Raw genomic sequence first — 15446 nt, 5'->3', positions numbered from 1 at the left:
TCACTTAATAGTTTACAGTTCTCACATTCAGAGAAATGATGTTGCAAAGAAATATTCCATTACATAAAGTAGCTGTTTAGTATATTGGCTGACTCATTAAAAACATTTATAGGTAAAAGCTCACATCTCTTTAGTAAACCTTAGAAAGAAAAAGAGTACAACCCACAGCTATCAAATGTTGGTAATAGTCAAAATGTTTAGTTACAATCATGTAGTGGTTATATCATCATCAAGATATAGATTTTTAAATGATTTTTGAAGCTCCACATTGCCTTTGCATATGCTTGCTCCCAATCCTTTATCAAACGGGAAATTTAGCTATTTGTCACTTTTAAAAATGTTACTTCTCCAAATGCCATCTTTACATTAGCTCCTACATAATTGCCACTGAATAGAGAAACTCCCTTAATAATTTGCCGCAATCGCTGACGTGGCATGCCAACGTGCATGGCCAGCGTGGACGAGCGCACAAAACACCTGTTTTACCTCTTGTGGGCTCCACAAGTCAGAGGGTCCCCTTTCTCTCTTTCTCCTTGCCGCTAAGAAGGTCGTCGCGTGCTGCCGTGACCCGCACCGCCGCCACCGCGTCACACACAACGCCGCCGTCGCGCTCGCCGCTGCGGGGTACGCGGGCCCCGTCTCGGTCGCCGCCTACGGCGACGCCACCCGCGTCGCCCCTCGTCGCGTGCTACTGGCGATCGACAATGGTTGCAGGGACTAAGGATGGGACTGACAAGAGGATGCTCGTCGACATGCTGTTCTTGGCGATCGACAACCCGCCGCCGGGCAACTACCTGCTTATTTCAGGCGATCAGGAATTGTACGACACTGAGGACTTCTAAGACGAGTCTACCACAACACATATATATTCCGACGAACTGGCTTGGATTAATTAGTAAAATTGGAGCTGCACATCATATAGACAAAAATTGGAGCTGAACAGCGTAGCATGATGTGGCCTTTGCCTGAGCAAATAAATGTATATCTAATTTAAATTAGTATATATCCGACAAAGATAAAGATATGTACACAGCGCGTTTGCTAGCTAATTCAGAGCTTTAGATCAACAGCCAACAAACAGTCATTGCGCTGCAAGGCGACGGCTAATTACAAGCTAGCCTAGCTATCTTCTTCGGCCCATCGTTGTGTTCTTCAGCGGCCACGAATCCTGATTATGCAGCCGAAGGGAGAATATGGCTCTCGATCTTCCGTCACGAACATATGTATGTATCTGTCCAGACTCCAGAGTATGAAATAACAAGTTCATATCGGCGGAGACGTGGTTGAGGGAGATGCCGGTGGAGGAAAACGCCGCTAGGACGGGAGGGGCGACGCGGGTGGCTCCGCCGTAGGCGGCGACCGAGACGGGGCCCGCGTACCCCGCCGAGGCGAGCGCGACGGCGGCGTTGTGTGTGACGCGGTGGCGGCGGTGCGGGTCACGGCAGCTCGCGACGACCTTCTCAGCGGCGAGGAGAAAGAGAGAAGGGGACCCTCCCTGACTTGTGGAGCCCACAAGGGGTAAAACAGGTGTTTTGTGCGCTTGTCCACACTGGCCATGCACGTTGGCATGCCACGTCAGCGATTGTGCCAAATTATTAAGGAAGTTTCTCTATCCAGTGGCAATTATGTAAGAGCTAATGTAAAGATGACATTTGGAGATGCGACATTTCTAATAGTGGTAAATAGTTAAATTTCCTTTATCAAACAACGAGTTGCACCCAGCCGACGCGACCACTCTTTGATTATCCATTTATCCTGCCAGTTAGACTAAAAACAAATTCCGGTAAAATAGTAGAAACAAGAAAAGTTAAAATATCTCTAGCTAAGATGAAAAGAACATGATATATAATTTTGCTTGTGCCACTAGTTTAGGATATTAAAGTCCTCATTGTATTGGTTGATAGTGTCGCTATCCATATGGGCAGATAACTCAGAAGCATTGAGGAAGAAGTTGCATGAAGCAAAGTAGTAGCAAAAGTTCTCCTACAAAATAGAGTAGCACCATGTCTAGAAGCTAAACTGGCACCAGTACCAATTCCAGCTTCAAGAATGGCACTAGCACTGTCTAGAACCTGAACTGGCACTAGCAACATCAAATCCAGAATCTAGCATGGCGCTAGCACCGAGTCCAGCCCCATAACTGGTACCAGCAGAAGAAGCACCAAAATTTTTCCCTAAGCAGTTTTTTCTTACCAGAAGTACCATCTGGAACTACGCTTTGCAATTTAACAACACCAAACTTAGTTTCATACTTAGCAAAAATATCAAACAATACAACCATAACCTCACCTCAGTTAAATAAGAAGAGTAATCACTACTCATAAGTTGGAGGACATTGCTAAGACCCCCCCTTTTGGCCTTAGGATCCAAGATAAATGCAAATGAATAAAGAAATGGAATTTTAGACAAGTATTGCAGGAACTTATCTTTTATAGGGACTACAACATATCTCAGATGCCAATGCAACCAAGCTAACATATTTCCATGTATCAACAAGCATAGCACGACGATCATGGTAATACTTGTAATGGTTTCTGGTAGTATTTTTGCCTACAAACAACACTGAATATAGGGCTATGGGCTAACTTAATATATTCCTCACAAGTAACAGATTGATAAAAAAAAATTGGTAAATCCCTTCAAACAATCAACCTACACAACTAAATCCTAGCTACTCCATGCCTATATTCCTAGCGAGTAATAGAATCATTAGAACTTAAACGAAGCATTAACTGAGAAAAAGCATTAGACCTAAGTTTTCTAAGTTTACAAGACCAAATATGTCTTAAGAAAATGCAAGTGAATGATCAGACAATGTTTCGTGACAATAATTGCATTTAGCATATACGCAAACCTAAGACCTGTTGTGATCTTCGAATAGTTTCTCAAAGTCGTCCTAGATACCTGATCTGGACTTCTCGTTGCTGGCACTCGAGCTACATGGTGTGGTCGTGCCATTGCCACTTGCATTAGTACCTGCATCGATATCGACTGACTACAGTTGCGAGTAGAGAGTTAACTATGCTAAATATTTATAACTAGAGAGTATAATGATCTTAGACTCTCATTAAAAATTACCTAGTGATAACCACAATGTTATGAGATTGCGTAGCTAAATCCAATAATATACTTCCTTCGATTTTTAATATTTGACGATAACACATTTGACCATCTGTTTTATTAAACAACATTAGACAATTTATATTTATTTTTGTTATGGTTTATTTATCATTAATTATTTATAGTTCGAGCATAACTTAAATATATATAAGTACCGTGAGTCCGCGAGGCTTATGGTCGTCCGATTCATATCGAACGGACACCGTCGCCTCCTTCTCCGACTCCGGTGCACGCCCACAGTCAGATCTCGTCGCACGCATCTCCGATCGCCGTCGCCTCCTCGGCTCCTCCTCTTCCCGCCCCGATCCGGTGTCGGGTCACCGGCCGCCGCCGCCACCACGCAGTATCCGAGCTCCTCGGAGTGAGACAGCGACCCCTCGCGCTACTGCCTCGCCCGCGGCCGTACCCGTCTCAGGCGACGGCCTGTTCGTGTTTTCCAGGGTCTCCGGCGGCAGAGGGGGTTTGCTCAGCCGAAGCAAGTTCGGGCTCGGGAGGGCATGGCCGAGCTTGCGGGGGCAGGGGAGCAGCGGGCCGCGCTGCTCGCGGCGGCGTCGCGCTTCCCGCTGCCCGACGGCGCGAGGTTCTCCTACGGGACGGCCGGGTTCCGCGCGGAGGGCGGCACCATGGGCCCCGCGGTGTGCCGCGCCGGGTTGGTGGCGGCGCTGCGGTCCGTGAAGCTGGGCGGCGCCGCCGTCGGGCTGGTCATCACGGCCTCGCACAACCCCGTCCGCGACAACGGCGTCAAGATCGTTGACGCGGACGGCGGCATGATGTCGCAGGACTGGGAGCCGTTCGCCGACGCCCTCGCCAATGCCCCCAACCCCGACGCTCTCCTCCAGGTAGTCTCTCCTTCCGCGATCTCAGCTTACCATGATGTTCATGCAATTTATTTTTTCTCCCGAAAGATCCATGAACTCTGACCCTGTTAGATTCTGTACTGCTAGTTCTTACTGATCTTGAGATTGTGTACTGGTTCTTACTCATAGATATTCCCCTTCTGTAAGTTTGATTTGGTAATGTCTGATGCATAATCCCTTTTCTCTGTGTTGAATTTGGTAGTGTTAATGACTCGGCTGGTGCTAATCGGCACTGACACTGTTGAAAAACACAACTTTAGTGGCTCAATTTTATCATCGAATTGAATTATGGAACTAGTGATGAGTGGCATCTTCTTCCTGCGATTTTCAGTTTGTTTAGATAGCTGGTAACTTCGTTTCTGCCTACTCTTACACTCTCTTCTCTCATGTTTGTTTAATTGTAGATTGTGCTTCAGTTTGCTAAAGATGAGGAGATTAAACTTGGTGGATGTCACTCGGCACAAGTGCTGCTGGCAAGGGACACGAGGCCAACTGGAGAGTACCTCCTTGCTGCAGCCATGAAGGTATGCCATTAATCTGCATCCTTTATTATATATTGACTGGAAATCTCATGTTCTGAGTCAATCTTAATGCACGAAGGGAGTAAATGCGGTTATAGGTGCGGTTGCAGTTGACATGGGGATTCTCACCACTCCACAGCTACATTGGATGGTTCGAAGTAAAAACAAAGGACTGAGAGATTCTGAGATGGATTACTTTTCACAAGTTATTGGTTCTTTCAGGTTCTTCTGAATTTACCTCTATGTTTACTATAAGTAATAAAAATGATGCATTTATTTGTGGGCATAATTTAATTATATTGCAATAGGTGTTTATTGGAGTTAGTCCCCAAAGATAAAGGAGCTGATGTGATTAACAATAGACTAATTGTTGATGGAGCAAATGGCATTGGTGGGTTGAAGCTTGAAGAAATGAAGGAAAACATTTCTGGATTAGACATTCATGTGAGGAATTCAGGAAGAGGAGAAGGGATACTCAATGAGAGGTGTGGTGCAGACTTTGTTCAGAAGGAAAAAGTTGTTCCTCTTGGGTTTGTCCCTGAAGATGCCACTTTCAGGTAAGTCAGTTAATTGTTGCTTAAATCTCTACTTGTCACTGATCTTACGTGGCCATTTTGATCTAACTTTCAGGTGTGCAAGTTTTGATGGTGATGCTGACCGGCTCGTTTATTTCCGTATTGTATCGTCTAGTGACAGTAGGATTGATCTCGTTGATGGTGACAAGATATTATCACTATTTGTGCTATTTATCAGAGAGCAATTAGATATTATCAATGGAAAAGACAATCAAGGAAATGAAGTACTGCCTACACGTTTTGGTGTAATTCAAACAGCTTATGCAAATGGTGCATCAACAGATTATCTCAAGGACCTTGGCCTTGAAGTTGTATTCACTCCAACTGGAGTGAAATACCTTCACAAGAAGGCCCTGGAATATGACATTGGCATCTACTTTGAAGCCAATGGACATGGGACGGTACTATTCTCAGACCATTTTGTCTCACAACTGGAGTCTTTGACTAGTGAGTTTTCCTCAAAGGTTGCAGGTGAATTGTTCATGATTTGTCCAATATTTCTACTCTTCTGTGTTGTTGGATCTGTTTGTTTATGGTTGTCGTGACTCATGATGTTCCCCCTTTCCTTTACTTTCACATCAGGTTCTTCACAACACCAAGCTGCTATGAGATTGTTGGCCACAAGTCAATTAATTAATCAAGCAGTTGGAGATGCTATAAGTGGAATGCTCTTGGTGGAGGCTGTTTTGCAATACAAGGGATGGTCGTTCCAGAATTGGTGTGACCTGTACACTGATCTTCCCAGTAGACAATTGAAGGTATTTTGGCCAAAAGACCTGGGTCATGCCTCTTCTTTTCTAAGATACACTTATAATTATCATTGTCATATAACGCTTCCATAATTCTAATATAATTACTGTTTCAGGTTAAAGTTCAAGATCGAGCTGCTATTGTTACAACTGATGCAGAAAGAAGAGTCTGTCAGCCTTCAGGGCTGCAAGAACTGATAGATGGGGAGATAGGTAAGTAGCATCTTCTCTAGGTGTATAATGCTAATGTTTCTTTCCTTCATCTGATTTCCTGGTCATGACATAAATTGGAGTGGTACTAAATTTTGAGGCACACTGCAGCCAAATACTCGCACGGGCGATGTTTTGTGCGGCCATCTGGTACTGAGGACGTGGTACGTGTATACGCAGAGGCATCTACAGAGGAAGCAGCTGATAGCCTTGCAAAACAAGTGGCACAGCATGTTGAGCGCATTCTTGGATAGTTTCTCTTCACTTTTTTCTTAAAACATCTCTTCACTTCCCTGGAGTTTAAATTTAAATTTAAGCTGAATTGCCTCACATTTGAAGAATAGGCCATGTCCATTTGTTTGTAATGCAATACTCCCCCCATTTCCAGGAGCACTTGTTTATTCGGAAATTTCAGATTGTACAAACCGTATGTAGAGCCGTCAGTTACCGTACCGGATAGATCATTGATAATGATATGAACAGAATACGTTCGAGCGTCATCCTCTTTTTTTATGTGGATGGAAGTAGCCTGTGTATGAGCTTACCAATAGCTCGAGTCTGTTGGGTGAATGTTTGGTTTTTTAATAGAAAAAGTCAAATGGTATATTTATAAATAAAAAATAGTTTACGAATAAAACTTTTAGATACGTATTCTTAGCAATCTAAAAGTGAAGGCCAAAAATTAAACTACAGTAAAAAACCCTAAAATTAATTTCAAATTTAGGTTGAAAATTCATGTTTTGATTTATAAACATAAGCGAAAATTTGGGGGCGACTAACTACTTTGCACATGTACAAAAGAGACAAATCATGTTAAACTATGATCAAACAACCTATAAATCAACTCTAAATCAAGTTTTAAAATTCCATTTTTTGCTATATCTAAGAAACCAATGATTTGATAATGAGAGTACGGAACACAAAATTTAAACAAAAAGAGGGTTGGCTTTTATTAAGGGCTATTTTACGTGTGCCATGAGAGGTATATTAAATATATAATTAAATAGCGAGGATAATATGGGCTACGTTCTTTGGGGATGAAAGATGAACATTTTTTTATACTTATTTGATGATATAAATAATGAAATTAACTATTATAAAATAACAAACCTTCTTAAAAAAAGCACACCATTTTAGTAACTCGGGAAGTGTGTGGTCAAAAACAATGAATAATCTAAAGATAAGGATTGTGTTCTTTTTCATCTTTTAGATGAAAGATTATCTAATTCTTGTTATAGCTATTTAATATTATAAATGACAAAATTAGTTACTACAAATTAAAATTCTATTTTTGAATTCTATATAGAAACTTTTTTAAAATACAATGTTCAGTAGTTCGAAAAGCATGCACAAACCATATAAGAAAGAATGTAAGAGAAATATAGGTTAAAGAACGAAGCAAACTATAAAAGAATGTAACCCTTATAGCTAAACTATTATACATATAAGCTTTAAGCTTCAATGCATGTAGCCCAATCAGAGCGGAAGCCATTTTTATATACTCCAAGTCAAATATAAAATAATATGAGACCCAACTCATTTAATACACTGGCTAACAATTTAATATGCTAATTTCATGTTAACGCTGACTCTTTTACTCGTGGACTTATAATTTTAAAATTAGCATGAGCCAAAACCAAAATTGTACTATTATGGGATGGTTTGGTCTTTTGACCAAAATTAGCGGTAAAATATGTGTATTAAAATTTCTCATTACTAGTATTATTATGCAAGTAAAATTATATTTGGTTTAAGGTTAACATGAGCCAAAACCAAAAGTTGTAGAGTCATATTTGGGGTTGCCAAAATTTAATACTCCCTCCTCCTTTACTTAACGTTGTTAACTTTCATATTTACATTTGACTATTTATCTTCTTAAAAAATCATTTAAGTATTAATTATTTTGTTATAATTTGACTTATTATTATAGAAAATTTAAGTATGACATAATTTTATATATTTAAATAAAAAATTGAATAAGAGAAACGATTATGTCTAAATCTAAAAAGTCAATGACATCAAACATAAGAACGGACGTAGAACCAAACTAAATACAGGAAAACGTGGCTATAATACTTAATTGTGCCAGTGTTATACTCTATTTACATCCGTTACAAAATAACTTTATTTTTCACTCGCTGCCATGGACCCGTACAAAGCTAAAATACTACTATCTCTATCTCTGGCTCATAATAACTTTATTTTTCGTTTTTCCGTATCCAACGATTGACCATTCGTCTTATTTGAAAAATTTATATAAAAACTTAAAAAATAATTATGACGTATAAAGTACTATTCATATTTTATTATCTAGTAGTAATAATAAAAGTATCAATCGTAAAATATTTCAAATAAGACGAATGGTCAAACACGGAAAACGAAAAATAAAGTTATTATAATTTATTTTATCAAATATAATATAATTATCCCAACATATATCCCTAGTGTATTTATTACTTACTTTCACCCATTAATGTAATGACAAGGGCATTCCCAACCCAATGAATAGGATGATGTTCATAGCATTAAATAAGTTACCATATAGGATGAAAATGATGTGGCAAGTGAACAAACGAGAAAAGAAAATAAAACCATGTCTAACATGAGACATGGTTTCTACATAACATCAAAATATTATATGAGATAAGTAGCATTAAATTTAAGTATAAAATAGTGATGTTTACATTGGAAAAATAGTGTCTAGTACTAGTTTCTTGATGATGGAAAGTTTATAAAAACCATATATAGTGTTATGGGTTGAAAATGCTCTAAAGAGAGAGAGGAGACAAGCAAAGCCTACCAGTACTTGACTAGTCCATTGCTACACCCGCCCCATAACTTCATTTTTCAGTTTTTAGATATAATATTTTGACTCTTCGTTTTATTTAAAATTTTTATGATTAATATTTTTATTGCTACTAGTAGAACTTTACGTGTGACTAACTTTTCTAAATTTTATATAATTTTTTTAAATAAAACAAATGGTTAAAGTTAGAAGCAGAAATAAAGTTACTAAGGAAAGAAGGTATCGGTACTTTTGAAACCACATGGACCAGTCCCCAAACCACGGTCGGGGAGCAGTCCCGGAAACCACGGTGGACACGATCGACGACCGTGGTTTCTCTGCAACGTCGAAAATCTAGCCCTCCAGTGACAAGACAAGTCCATATCAAGCTGTCCTTTTTAGGCATTAGAATCATTTTTTTTCTCTTCCAAAGACATCCCCCTCCATCAGAAACACAATCTGGCATATCTGCAGACTGCAGCACATCCACTGCCTTTTCTTTTCAGATAGCCAATCGAATTTTTTTCACAAATTATATAAGCGAATTTAAAATTAATATTTGTAGAGGAATATGTGTTATATTAATCTATATTGTTAATTTTCTATTATTTAAGTGATAAACAAGAAAAATAAATGCTCCAAAAACTTTTTCTTAAAAACATCGTATCGAATATTTAAATATCTAAATAGATCATTAAATGTAGATGAAAGAAAAAAAAATTAATTGCATAGTTAGAAGATAAATCATGAGATAAATCTTTAGAGCCTAACAGGTACATGATTAGCTATAAGTGTTACAGAAACCCTCATGTGTTAACCAATTAATTAGGCTCAAAAGATTTATCTCGTGATTTCTAGTCGAACTATAAAATTCGTTTATTTTATTTGTATCTAAAACCTATTCCCCGCTCGGTCAAACGTACCTAAAAATTTTCTTTTCCCCGAATAAACGGCGCCAAAATATCCAAACAAAGTTATAAGAATATTTTCGCGCGTCATCTCACTCTCTTGGATTCCAAGCTCTCGTGAGTGGTCCATAAATCTAGCCGTAGTAGTACGATCGACAGGAGTTTCTCCTGCTGATTGGCTAAAATTGCTGCAGCTTCCAACTCTTTGACAGACATAAAACCTCGCAACTTTTCTCTCTCCTTAATGACTCTCTCCTTGATTTTATTTAGGTCTCAAAACTTTATTTTTTATTTATATGTTCGACGATGGATCATCCAAAATTTATGAAAAAAGTTCAAAAAATATTCATACGTAAATTACTATTTATGTTTTATCTTTTAATAATAAAAAATATTAATTGTAATTTTTTAAATAACACAAAGAGTCAAAGGTTATATATAAAAATAAAAAGATGAATTTATTTTAGAATGAAGGGAGTAAATCACAACCATTATTTGCTTTTTGGGTAGAAAAAAAATCAGACAACATATTAGTAAACTCAAATATTTCAAGTTTTGACTATTAGTAACAAAAAATCAAAACAGATCGATCACCTAAGAATGGTGTCTTTTTAGATTTATCATTAAACAAAGTGATATGTAACTCTTTTTATTTAAAATAGCATACTTTTTACAATTACTATTATTGAAGTAGCATCTCTAAAACTGTCACTATCAGGTAGCTATATTATATTTTATTAGCACATTGTCCATACGTGGCAACAAGATTTAATTTTAAAAAATATTATAACATGTGTTAACATTATTTATTCCATGTGTCATATTTTAGTTGTTACGTTCTTGATATATGAGTATATTAATATCCCGGTTCTTTTATCTCATAATAAATAGATAGAGTTAGTGAGAACGGTTAATATATGAAATCTACCATTATTTTTAATAGTATAGATAAAAACAATGAGTTGGTTGTGGTGATGGACTAGCATATTTACAGTAGTATAAAAAACGGATGGAACAAGTTAAAAGACCCGAATGGTCGCCACGTCTTTATGCAATGATTTGAGGCAGTGAGAGTATTTGAGCTAGTCAGTGAAGAGATATAAGATCATCCTCAATCACTCATTTAAATTTAGTCATCCATATTTTTATTTGGATTTGGATAATCATTTAAAATACTTTCATCCTTTATATCCCTTTGTACTTTAGCAGATCATCTATATAGCATCATCTATATCTATTTGGAGGATTGGAGAGACCATCTAAATATAAAGTTTCTCTCTCCTAATACGGATGACATCTAAATATAGATGATGAGATAGATGTTCTGCTGGAGCTCAATTTTTACTCTTTATCTTCTATTTCTAAGATGAAGTCTATTTCTAAGATGAAGGATGAGATGGATGAGCTATTAGAGATCTTTGGCAAGGATCGGGTGACCGGGAGGAGCAGGCATGTCCAAACCCCGTGTTGGGCCGGGTCCACAGAAAGCCAGACCTTAGGCGTGACCCTAATCCGAGACTCAATGCCCCATAGAAAATTAAAGCTTAGTAGGCTTGACCTGACCCCTTTGCTTTCTAGGACCGACCAAGTTTTTCACAAAATTTAGGCTTTCGATCTTTAATACCTACATCCAAACCCGAATCGATATACGATCAAAATAGTTTGTTGGTGTTAATTAGATTCATGTCATTATAAATTTATTAGTTTTTAAATATATCCTTACTATTCGATTAATTTCGATTAATTGTAAGGATGTCATTATAATTTTAGAACTATTTTAAATATGCTATTTTCGGACCAAATCGTCCTTTGCACATATCAATGGTGCAGGGAACAGCAGAGGGGCAATATGATCTATTTTTTTAAAAAAAACACCGAAAGGACATGGAGTGACATATTTTAAATAGTTCTGAAATCATAATAGCATCCTTACAATTAATCGAATAGTAATAACATATTTTTAAACTAGTAAATTTATAATGATATGGATCTAATTAACTAAAATAGTTTCAGGTTTTTTTGGGATTGGGTCAGGTTCAGACCCAACCCAATTTGAACGGGGGCTAAACCACAGCAACCAAACACAAGTGAACCGCAAAACCACAGTGAACCACACCGGCCGTGGTTTCTCTTCTCCGCATGTCCAAACTCTCAAGCCCTCGGCTGACAAGTCTTTATCAAACCGTCCTTTTAGCCATCGCAAACATCATCTTGGATTCCATCCTGTCGTGATTATTACCGGTACGATCAAACTTTTAAAACTTTCTTTATTAATAAATTTTAAAATACTTACTTTATAAAAACATCAAACAATACATATAAATGAGGCCTAAATAATATTTCAATAAAAATTAAATATTCATTATATATATATAAACAAAAAATAACAAGAAAAATTATATTTAGGTGGTGTTTAGATTGAGAAATTTTTTAGAAGAAGTGTCACGTCAAATGTTTGACTGAATTTTGGAAGTGGTTTTCGGACATGAATGAAAAAACGAATTTCACGGCTAGCCTGGAAACCGCGAGACAAATCTTTTGAGCTTAATTAATCCTTCATTAGCACATATTGGTTACGGTAGCACTTATGGCTCAAAAGATTCATCTCCATATTTCTTTCATAACTGTGCAATTAGTTTTTTTAATTCATCTATATTTAATGCTTTATTTAGATGTCTAAAAATTCGATGTAATGTTTTTCAAAATATTTTTTGAGAACTAAACAAGGCCTCCTTAGTTCCTAAATTTTTTTTTTCAAAAACATCACATCGAATTTTTGAACACCTAAATTAAACATTAAACATATATGAACCAAAAACTAATTACACAGTTATGGAAGAAATTTTGAGACAAATCTTTTGAGCCTAATTAGTCCATGATTAGCTATAAGTGCTACAGTAACCAACATGTGCTAATGACGGATTAATTAGGCTCAAAAAATTCGTCTCGCGGTTTCTAGGCAAGCCGTGAAATTCGTTTTTCATTCCTGTCCAAAAACCCCTTTTGACATCCAATCAGATATTTGATATGACACTTTTTTTTAAATTTTCTCGATCTAAGTGTGGTTGTTCCGAAGAGCGTTGGTTGTCCAGAGGACCAACAACAATTATTGAAATAGAGGAGTACGAGCCCTACTGGGCAGTAGTACAATCCACAGGAGTTCCCTCCTGCTGATTGGTTAAAATTGTTGCAGCTTCCCACCCTTCCCGCGGCACAATAATGCACCCTGCTGGCCACCGCTACCCCCCCCTCCCCTCCATCGCTCTCGCTGTCGCCATTGCTGTGGAGCAGCAGGAGGAGTAGGGATGGTGATTCGGATACAGGTAACGGTACCTGGCGGGTACCTGATCCGATGGAGACAGGTATGAGTATGATTTTTTATTCACTTGTAGTATCTGTATTCGATTCAAATCGACCTGGGTACGAGTATGGGTATCTCCCTCAATCCGCGGATAAACCGTGGAGTATTAGTCCACATATTGAATTTTGTCTAAAAACTTATTATGTCATACATGTAATAATATTTATGATATACTCTCTTTTAACATAAAACTTTGAAATGACCTATGTCTTAAACTTTTGATTTATGATGTAATATTAAATGGTTGAATATGAAAAAAATATAATGTTTATGTGATGTTGTTACCACTACGATTAGTTTGTTGTATTTGTTAAAATATTTTATTAGAAACAATATGTTGTATTAGTTAAACTTTTTATGTGTGGTGCAATATTGTATTACAAGTAATATATTTAGTTTGCTGTATAAGTTGAAATAGTTATTTTGACGTGGTTTTGACATGTGAAAAGGTAGATTCGACAAGTACCCGATACCCTCCCGATACTCGACGGGTCCAGATACAGGTATAAGATTTTACCCACGGAAACTTAGAGAATTCTACCGGCAACGGGTAATTGCTCCATCCTTACCAAACCCGATCCGTTGCCATGGAGTAGTATTTAACAGCAGCAAGCTAGTGCCTCCTCTCCACCGCCGCCCCCCCTTGCCTCGCCGGCGCCGGCGCCGGTTAGTGTTCTTGATTTCTAATTAGTAATTACCCGCCAAATTCTGCGCGCGAGTTGTGATCTTCTTTGACTTGTTGCAGCTCAGCGAAAGCGAGCGATGGCGTCGCGCGGCCAGTGCTCGAGGCTGCGCGGCGACGGCGGCGGCGGCGGCGCTGCCGCCCTGCCCGCCGACGTGCTGTTCGAGGTGCTGCTGCGGCTGGCGGCCAAGGACGTGTGCCGCCTCCGCGCGGTCTGCCGCGCCTGGCGCGCCGTCGCCTGCGACGCGGCCTTCGCCGCCACGCACGCCGCGCGCCACCGGGCCACGCTCCTCGTCGGCGGCGTGCTCGACTTCGAGTCGTTCCCCTCGGTGGACGTCCTCCTCATGGACCTGTCCGGGAACGTCGTCAAGCGCGTCCGCCATAGCGGCACCCATCTCGTGCTCCCCACCCGCCTCGACCTGGTCTGCGTCACCGAGTCCTACAGCTGCAACGCCGCCTTGCTCAACCCGGTCACCGGCGCCGCGCTCCCATTGCCGCAGGGACTGTCGAGAGCGCACGCTCCTCGCCGGCAGCTGAGCGACTTCGACGGCTCGTTCAAGTACGGCAGGGCCAGCAACGGCGACTACAAGGTGCTCCGCGTCCTCACGGACCACCGCAACAAGCAGCGCCCCGAGCAGATCTTCGAAATCCTCACGCTCGGCGAGGGCGGCCACGCCCGCACGCCGTGGCGGGCCATCGCGGCGCTCCCGCTGTGCGTCAGGACGGACGCCATCGGCGGCGCGGTGGTCAACGGCGTGGTCCACTTCCTGCTCGACGGCCGTCCCAACGGCGGCGCCGGCGACGGCGACCAGCCGGAGCCGGAGATGGACTCCATGGCGCTCTTCGACCTCAAGACCGAGAAATGGACCTCCTTTCTCCAAGGACCCATCACCAGCTACCCCGAGCTCAACAGCATCGACGACATCCTCCCCGAGCCTCAAGAAATGGAGGTCTACCAGAATCTGTCCATGGCCGAGCTGAACAATGTCTTGGTGGTGGCTCAGCACACGGATTACCGAGACCCCAAGATCGATTCTTTCGTCGACCTCTGGTATCTGGTGGATTCAGACAAGGATACCTGGGACAGGAAACACAGGATTGGATTGGGCAAAACTGCGCAGGATGCTGAACACTACTTCCCCTGGGTGAACCCCTCACTTGTCCTGGATGATGGCAGGATTGTCATCTACATTCATGTGGCCAGATCCAACGTCCAGGGTCAGTACACAAGGCGGCTGGTGCGGCTGTATGACCCTGAAACTGAAACCTTGAGCTCAGACTTGGTGGATGTCAGGAACATCCACTCACTTGGCTTCTTCACTGGAAGCTTGCTGGGTGTGTAGAATGCTGAGAGAGTTGTAATAAGCTTGTTGGGTGTGTGCTCTTGATCAGTTCTACTACAAGTCATCTGGTGTTTAGGAGTGGTGTGTGGTCTGAACTTGCTGTGCCTGATCTGCAGATCATAAGTCATCCTTCAGAGTTCAGAGATGTAGTAGCATTTGTGTTTCTCTTTTTGAGATTTCTTGCTAGGATTATCTTCTTGCCAAGTTGTAAGAATCTCCCAAGGGTTTCTTTACAGGAAGCTTGTTGGATGTGTAGATTGCCGAGGAGTTGTAAGCTTGTAGCAGGTGATGTATGATGTGCCCTTGATCAGTTATACGAGTCATCTGGTCTCTAA

The 15446-nt window shown here is 40.2% G+C and overlaps 2 protein-coding genes across 3 annotated transcripts; both read left to right on the top strand.

Annotated features, from left to right (window-relative positions):
• The first annotated feature begins 3318 nt into the window (after positions 1 to 3318).
• On the top strand, positions 3319 to 6532 carry LOC102708260 (phosphoacetylglucosamine mutase). Of its 2 annotated transcripts, none has more exons than XM_040525653.1 (8): positions 3319 to 3959; positions 4382 to 4501; positions 4578 to 4720; positions 4807 to 5055; positions 5129 to 5520; positions 5656 to 5831; positions 5939 to 6035; positions 6144 to 6532. In XM_040525653.1, exons 1-8 carry the CDS (start codon positions 3618 to 3620, stop codon positions 6284 to 6286), a joined length of 1662 nt encoding a protein of 553 aa, XP_040381587.1. In that variant the 5' UTR covers positions 3319 to 3617; the 3' UTR covers positions 6287 to 6532. The 2 variants fall into 2 exon arrangements, with proteins under 2 accessions (XP_040381587.1, XP_006657534.3); XM_006657471.3 differs by having other exon boundaries at positions 3320 to 3959; positions 5129 to 5544.
• A 7213-nt stretch (positions 6533 to 13745) lies between these two features.
• Positions 13746 to 15446, top strand: LOC121054878 (F-box protein At5g65850-like). Its single transcript, XM_040525656.1, has one exon. It carries the CDS (start codon positions 13849 to 13851, stop codon positions 15109 to 15111), a length of 1263 nt encoding a protein of 420 aa, XP_040381590.1. The 5' UTR covers positions 13746 to 13848; the 3' UTR covers positions 15112 to 15446.

The sequence above is a fragment of the Oryza brachyantha genome, chromosome 7 (genome assembly GCF_000231095.2).
Source record: "Oryza brachyantha chromosome 7, ObraRS2, whole genome shotgun sequence".
NCBI classification, from domain to species: Eukaryota; Viridiplantae; Streptophyta; class Magnoliopsida; order Poales; family Poaceae; genus Oryza; species Oryza brachyantha.
The sequence above is the reverse complement of the archived record's forward strand: the minus strand, read 5'-3'. Positions and strand labels throughout refer to the sequence as shown.

Excerpts from the sequence above, each read along its gene's own strand:
- LOC102708260 (XM_006657471.3), top strand. The coding sequence starts at position 3,618 with ATGGCCGAGCTTGCGGGGGCAGGGGAGCAGCGGGCCGCGCTGCTCGCG. Across the intron at positions 4,721-4,806 it reads CAAGTTATTGGTTCTTTCAG|GTGTTTATTGGAGTTAGTCC; the intron begins GTTCTTCTGAAT and ends ATATTGCAATAG. Across the intron at positions 5,545-5,655 it reads GTTTTCCTCAAAGGTTGCAG|GTTCTTCACAACACCAAGCT; the intron begins GTGAATTGTTCA and ends CTTTCACATCAG.
- LOC121054878 (XM_040525656.1), top strand. The coding sequence starts at position 13,849 with ATGGCGTCGCGCGGCCAGTGCTCGAGGCTGCGCGGCGACGGCGGCGGC.